This window comes from Thunnus thynnus, chromosome 16 (genome assembly GCF_963924715.1).
Source record: "Thunnus thynnus chromosome 16, fThuThy2.1, whole genome shotgun sequence".
Taxonomy (NCBI): Eukaryota; Metazoa; Chordata; class Actinopteri; order Scombriformes; family Scombridae; genus Thunnus; species Thunnus thynnus.
This window is the reverse complement of record NC_089532.1, coordinates 15196690-15204250: the sequence shown is the minus strand read 5'-3', so window position 1 is coordinate 15204250 and position 7561 is coordinate 15196690. Positions and strand designations below refer to the sequence as shown.

At 40.1% G+C, this 7561-nt stretch overlaps 1 protein-coding gene across 3 annotated transcripts in view; it reads right to left on the bottom strand.

Annotated features, from left to right (window-relative positions):
* Positions 1–665: 665 nt before the first annotated feature.
* LOC137199328 (heterogeneous nuclear ribonucleoprotein Q-like) overlaps positions 666–7561 on the bottom strand; it is an 8708-nt gene continuing 1812 nt past the window's right edge. Inside the window, exons 2-12 of one of the 3 annotated variants that reach the window (XM_067613549.1) lie at positions 7285–7444; positions 6175–6293; positions 5792–5899; positions 5410–5523; positions 4916–5092; positions 4554–4689; positions 3835–4040; positions 3386–3535; positions 3170–3291; positions 2730–3055; positions 666–2195 (exon numbers count right to left, since the gene is read on the bottom strand). In XM_067613549.1, the coding sequence (XP_067469650.1) occupies positions 2167–2195; positions 2730–3055; positions 3170–3291; positions 3386–3535; positions 3835–4040; positions 4554–4689; positions 4916–5092; positions 5410–5523; positions 5792–5899; positions 6175–6293; positions 7285–7432 (1635 nt within the window). In that variant the 5' untranslated portion in view covers positions 7433–7444 and the 3' untranslated portion in view covers positions 666–2166. The remainder of the gene's footprint in view (positions 2196–2729; positions 3056–3169; positions 3292–3385; positions 3536–3834; positions 4041–4553; positions 4690–4915; positions 5093–5409; positions 5524–5791; positions 5900–6174; positions 6294–7284; positions 7445–7561) is intronic. The other 2 variants (XM_067613550.1, XM_067613551.1) reach the window with 2 other exon arrangements.

Here is a 7561-nt window from a genome sequence, read left to right as displayed (position 1 = left end):
CCTTACTAATCATTGTAGTTACAGTGGTACAAACGGGGACCCAACAAAGTGTGACTGGCCACAAAATAACCTTGATAAAATTTTTGATTTCATATGTGCCAAATAGCTGTTAGGTCTTTATTTTCTTTAAATGGACCATTTTAACACTCTGCAGTTGTAATTAATAGCATTAATAACGGCTGCATCCCATTTAGTTTTGCTCCTGGGACACTCAAACCTATTAAGCCTTAATGACTTAATTAGCTTCACCTGTGCTTTCCCTGCTTAATTGACGAATCAATTAAGCAAGGCAATTAAGCTGCTGTGAAAAACATTTCTGCAACATTTCATACATTTGTTGGATTACATTTACTGCTCATATAATTGTAAATTCCTTTATTTAAATATACATTACTCACTTGGGTTCCTTTGGAGGCCTTAATCTCCTGTACTTTTTATACATTATGTATTGAAGTGTTACTGGGAGTATGTAGAAAATGGCTAATGACTCAAATTGTACCATTAGTTAAACAATGAGATTAACAAAGCTAATCACTTCATTAAAATACGTTAAAACAAAGACAACATGTATGGTTTCAAAGATGCCAAACTGGATCAATCACCAGTTAATTAACATCAAAGCACTGGCTCCTCATGGAGACTCCATCCAAAGAGTAGGACACAGATAGAAATCAAAAACTTTATTACAAAAATAAGTTACACTCACCTCCATTTTACAGTATAAAACAATTTATTTGCAGGAATGCAAAAAACGTTGTTGGCCACCAACAATAGTTTAAAACTGCTAACATCTTTTTTTCAAAAGGTGGTTGTTATGATTTTATTGAGGGAGTTAACTGTATAGAAAACTGGGATTGAATAGCACAGTTTCCTTTTTGCTATACCTGGAAATAGAAATCATTCACTGCAGTATCCCTTCTACCACTATGTGACAATGATCCCTCACCAAATCATTGCAGCTAACGTTAGGCACACATGCTCACTGGTTGGGCAATATGGCAATTCAGTCATCCATCAAGATTAACTCGAGAGATCTTCTACATAGTTGCTGTCTTGGGAGGTGGAAAGGGATCATTCAAGGTTAACATGATCTTACATGATGAAGGATTGATTAGGTTGTTTTACATTATTCTGATGTTGGTTGAAAATGTGTTGTATCAAGATAAAAACAAACCCACTGGAATAATACAGTGGCACAAAAGGGACACTGCAGGGCTTTATTTTTGTTTTTTATTTTTTTAATCAAAGGCAGTTGGATGCCTGTGATGTTGACTCATTTACAAAAGTAACATTTTATCCGAAAACTATACAACCAGTAACTACATACTCTGAAGAAGCAAGGCGGCTAATTCAGTTCAAAATAGGATAAAAGCAGGGCTTGTTCAGACTCATCATATGAGATTGTTTTGCATGCCCAGTTTGACTGTTTGCAGTGTCAGAGCTGCAGCTAAAATGACTATATTACATTAAGTACATCGTTTTTGTGCTGCAGCTCTTGTGCATATTTTGTATGAAAACAAGCCCTGCTTTCATCAATATAGTTTCCCTATTTACAGTACAGGCCGGGTAGTTTAGTCCTCTGTACTGAGGTAGTCAACCAACCCTTTAAAGACAGGTTCTGAAAAGAACCACTTTCCTGGAATGCCTGACTTATCCATGCCAGGTGGGTACACCCTAAAAACCTGCAAATGTTCTCTTTCAAACATCCAGATCAAACGATTAAGATTAACATGGATATTCCGACAATAAAAATTGCGATTAGCACAAAAATATACAATAGCATCAAGCTCCTTTGAGCCACTTCAAACCTAAGAAACTTAAAAAGTGCAAATTCTTCAATAATTATTAAAAAAATGGCATGTTCAGGGACAGGGAAGGGGTAGATTGTTAGGGCAATACATAGAGCCCTGTATATCAGGGCTAGTTACAGGGGCACAGGGCAAAAAGAGGCTGTGGCGAGTATTCAAAATCCTCCGGTCATCTTTTTAAGGTGGCAGTTTCAGAAAAAAAATGAAAATAAAAAAAAAACATGGGGGAGAGGGGAGATGCTTCTTCTGTAAGGCTGGAATATCATTGGACCTTTTTGTCGTGCTCTTTTTTTGTTTCAACATCCATTGCAGCTTACGGTGTAACCCCACACATCAAGTCAGTATCCACTGTGACAGGTCAGGACCGCCCTCGGCCCCGCTTCCCTGCTGGACCAATGAGAGGAGGGAAACTATTAGTACAGGAAAACCATGTTGCACATGTTCCCTATCAATCATCAAACTACCGTTTTATTTAAATTCCATGAAATCCAGACTGAAGCCAGAGTTTTGCCACTAAGGTGGGACTCAGCTAGCCTCCTTGAAATATAGCAGGTTGTGAATGACCTTTGTCTGCTGGCAAACAAGCTGACTGACTAACTCTGAAAGATGACACCTGTCAGGGATTACTTATGAGGCCAATAAGCAGGTGTAACTTTTTAAATTTAAAGCAGCGTGCATGCTTTTGTGCACTGGGTTGTGATAAATACCAACAAATCACTTCACCTCAATCCAATTAATCAATTCTTGAACTTGAAAGACTTCTAAGAAGCACTGACTCAAACGAAAGAGTTTTTTTTCCCCTCCACTAATGAACAGTAGTTATCTGGAACATCAAAGACAGGCTTCATTTGTCACTGCACTGATTAATTTAGCTTTACCCACTTGGAAATTATGAGCATCACAATGAAAAATTTTATCTACCTCTGCTTGTTCCAGGGCCTCCTCGCTGGGAGAAGCCCACTCGGCCCCTCGGTGTGATGCCACCGCGGCCCCTGCTCTGGCTGGCGCCGCCACGGATTCCTCCCCTCACTCCTCGTCCTCTCCCAGTCCCCTGGAAGTCGTCGTAGCCGTAGTATGGGTCATCGTAGCCTCCCCGGTAGTTGTGGTAATCGTATCCATAGTAATCGTAATAGTCTTCATAGCCGTAATAATCAGGAGGGTAGGAATAACCTCCCCGCCCGCCACGTCCTCGGCCTCTCGTGGGTGGTGGCATGTGGGGAGGCCCGTAGTAATAGTATTCATCATACCTGAAAGCGGATACGCAGATTCAACATAAACATGGCATCCTGCTTTATATCTAAATTTTAATTTGATAATATTATGACTACATCAAAGGTTCGAAATGAACTGTTCTCTCTTACATTTGTGTTTTAGCGGCTTGTCTCTGGGCTTTGCGCTCTTTCCTCTTCTGGTCAGGGGGCTTGGCGAAGACGATTTCAATGTGCTCTCCCTCAAGGTCTTTTCCATTGAGATCAGCCAAAGCCTGTGAAATTGATCATGACAGCATTCATTGATGAAGTCCAGATTTGAGATTATGTCTGAAGACGTTTTTTTTTTCGTTTTTTTTTCCTCCTTACCTTTACAGCACCATCTCTCTCCTCGAAGTGGATGAAGGCATAGTCTTTCAATTTCTTCACCCGCTCCAACTTGCCAAACTGACTAAAGGCCTTTTCAAGTATCTCCTCTGTAACAGTGCTTGCTAGGTTCCTCACAAACAGCACCTTAACCTGGGAATGGAAACACAAGGTTCAGGTTTTTGCAGAAGAGGGAACAAATACAACTGAATTAGACACTTATTAAGAAAACTCATTTATGCTAGACTCTTCAGATCTACATAATGTCAGAACGACAATTTCACTGGAAGTGAAACAAAAGTAGTTTGGCCATGTTATTAATTTTATTGTCTTTTCTTAATCTTTCTGCTGTGCACCCCACTGCACATTAAATGATGTAAATGAAATACTGCTTCTACCCTTAGCACACAATTAACAGCATGCTACTGATGACCTCTGGCCCAGTGCCTTACCTTGGCCATGACCTCTGGGTCAGGGTCCTCGATGGGATCAGCCCACTCCACGGTGACCACATTTCCCCACACCTTCACCTTCCCGCTCATCAGCCTGCGCCGGGCCTGAGCTGCCGTCTTATGGTCTTCATATTCCAGGAAGCAAAAGCCACGATTCTTCTTCTTGTCGTCTGGCTGGTGGTACAATATGACATCATTTAGACCCTCTGTAGAAACAAACGGGAGAGAGAAGGAGAAGAGGCAAAAAGTGGTTAATTAGTGGTTAATTAATTCAACAGAAAATAACTGTTTGAACAACGACAAGCCAACAGACAACTTGTAACATGAAATCTGCCTTTACAGCCATAAATACAATAAAAATGATTATAAATGCTAAAATTTAAGACACACTGATTCAAAAATATGAACAACTGAATGGGTTTTATTTCAGTGGTCAATTTACATATTGATAATGGTGTTTTATTCTGGAATGTTAACTGATAGATATCTATCATTGAATGAAAAACAAGTCCATTGTCAATGATTTAACAAAGTTTAGTGTCCAGTCAGATCTTAGCGGTAAACCGTCATAGTAACGAAAGTCACTCCAGTGCAGTAATGAGGTCATCATTTGGACACGTATAGGAAACTTTTTTTTGAAAGTCTTAACTCATTTTATAAGGAATGAGGCTGTTGGATAAATTACACAGAATAAGATAAGAAGGGTGGTGCTGACTCACCTGTGACTTTTGCAAATTCTTCAACAATCTGCTCTTTTGTTTTACTCTTGGGGATGGAGCCAACAAACAGTCTATTATTGGCCACAGAGATGCACACGCCGATGTGTTTACCCGGTCGAATTTCATTGTTGTTGCACTGTGGAACGATGAAGGGTAGTGTAAGTAAGAGACAAAAAAAAAAAAAAGAAAAAAAAAAGGTGTGATAGTCTACATAGTGGAGCCTATGCCAAATTGTTTTGGAGAACAGTGCACATTTGAAGTACTGTATCTTAAGCACACTGTGTGGTACATTAGCTTACTTTGTTCTCTTAACAAACAAATCCTGCCTCTTTCTACTCAAAATTGCAGAAGAATAGACGTACCAATTTGACAGCCTGCTGTGCAGCTTCTTTAGTGCAGAAAGTGACAAAGGCGTAGCCTCTGTTCAGGCCACTGAGAGGATCCATCATCAGGCGCAAATCCCAGATGGGGCCTGCTTTCTCAAACAGCGGAACCAGCTCATCCTCGAAAAGGTCTCTAGGGATTTTGCCTACAAATATCTGCCAGGTTGAGAGAAGAGATTATGGTGTATGAGAGCATGTCTAATTTGAAATACAAGGTAAAGCCAAGTGAGAAAAAGCATTTAGGTTAAAAGGTGTCCAGTCAGGTCTTAGCGGTAAACTATCAGTGTAACCATGGTTACTACAGAAGATAAGAAGTTCTCATCATTTGAACACCATATGAAACCTGAATGCACCAGATCAAAGACTTCACACAAACTAACAGTTTAACACAGTAATTGAATGAAAGTGCATTATTCTTGAACTGTTAAAGAAATGGCACAACTTAAAGATGACATTGTCGACAAATTTTGTACCTCTGTACCGATGGTGGGCTGTGCCCCTGAATGGGCAGACTCTGGTGGAGGACCTCCATACTTCCTCTGGCCTGTTGTCACATCAAGTGTGTAGCCAGTCCTCTCCAGCAAAGCCTGAATGTCAGATGACATGGAAAAGAAAGGACCCCGTTTAATCAACAGTCATGGATCAAATAAGTCTTCTATGTAAGATTCACAGTAAACTTTGGTGTGGAAAGAATAAGAAAGGACCCAAAACTGTCAAATGTATCAGCAGCATCTTGGTTAAACTTAAGAGATTACATTTATTTTTACTCAAAAGCACTGCAACAACATTCATACAAGTTGTCCCAAGCATACAATCAGTTCAAACATATATTTTAAACTCAGGTTTAGTTCTCACTTTGATTTTGGCTTCATCTGGTCCTTTATTGGTGTCTGACACTTTGGTCCCTTGTTTCTCTCTCTGTCTGTACGTCTTCATCACGCCACAAAGAAAGGCACTTTTGTTCTGAAAGGGGGAAAAAACAACTAAGTACAATAAATTATAACTGAAAAAAGTTATTAGGACAACTTCTGATTATTTGTTCCACACAAAAGAGAAAAAGCTGATACATAAGGCGACAAAAAAGTCTGTCTTGTAGATAAGATCAAAGACAGCTAAGAGCTATTGTGCAATCATAATTCAACTACATAATTATACTTTACACTGCACAGAGGACAATCATCCACTTTGTGCAGAGGCATCATGATGAACTAAATACAGCGACAGTGCTACATGCATACCTGAACATGTGAGAGGTCGCTGTCCTTGAATTGCAAAAGGACTTGCAGAGCACCTTCCTCGTTGAATTCTTTCAGAGCTTCAATTGCTCGATCATCTAAGTCACTGTGTGACACCAAACCTGCAGGAGGGGGGCAAAGCAGAGAGAGAGAGAAAAGAGAAGCTTACTACCAAGACAAAAAAATCCTTTCATACCTTCCTTGTCAGTCAAGCACAGAAATTACTGTTCAATTTAAAAAGATCAAAGAGAAAATTTACATGGAAGTCATTTTGCATAGCAAGTATCTTTTAAATAATGTGATGTACCAATAAACATTATAATTAGGACTGAGGGGTGTGACAGGTCTAACCTAATGGGGCTGTATACAGTAGACAGGCTGCACTTTACTCTCCAACCAGCACAGTTTTGCAGAACTAATCACAACAGATGTGATAGTGCAACTCGATATGCCAGTGCTCCTCTATACTGTGGCTGGGAGTTTCTAATGAGCCGGTCTGCATTCTCCTCTATGGAGGGGCCGTCACCTGTCCCAGGCAGCCAAACACCAGACAGCTGCTGCCATTGTTTCTGCCTCGGTCCCATCTGGCTGAAAAGGCCAGACCAGTACTTTTCTAGATCTGACTGACCAAACAAGTCCTGTAATGACTCCCTAACTCTGTCTCTGCAGCTCACTCCAGTACAAACTTGTAAAGTTCTGATAAAAGAAACAGATGTTTGAGCTGTAGCTGACTGCATCATACTTACACCTATTCATGCCTCTGCAAAAACTTAATGGAATGCGGAGAAATTTCATAAGAGATGAATGGGGAGACTGGACAGGCTCACCAAGACACTCACAGGGAGAGGACAAGTCACTCGCCCTGACACCAGTGATCATGCAACCATGTTGGGAATGCAAATGCTGCAACCATTTACACATTTTCACAGCAGTGATGTGTAATTTAACATTTTGTAGCACTGCAGTACCCATTTTGGTAGGAAACCACAAAAAGTTGCTTCAGGATCCCAATTCCCCCATTCAAAAAGGTGATAAAATGACAGTACATGCAAGAAATTGATAAATATAAAAAATTGCATATTTGCATATGCAAGTATATTCACTGTGCCTTACCTGCTATGTAAATTTCATCTAGTTTTTCAGCAACTTTCTGTGGTAAACCAGCTTCTAATAAAGTCTGGAAGTGCTCAGAATGGGTAACTGCAGCAGAGGTGTCCATTGGTTCTTCTGGACCATTTCCATTAATATGTTCTGTGGCCATGTCTCCAGAAATCTGTGTAAATGCAATGAGCCAAATTAATCCTGGGTCAAGGGCAAGACTTGTGATGTGTTCAGGACAGTGGAAAGCCTCAGACTTGACGGGCAAATCATTTTTAAAAAAAAATTTACA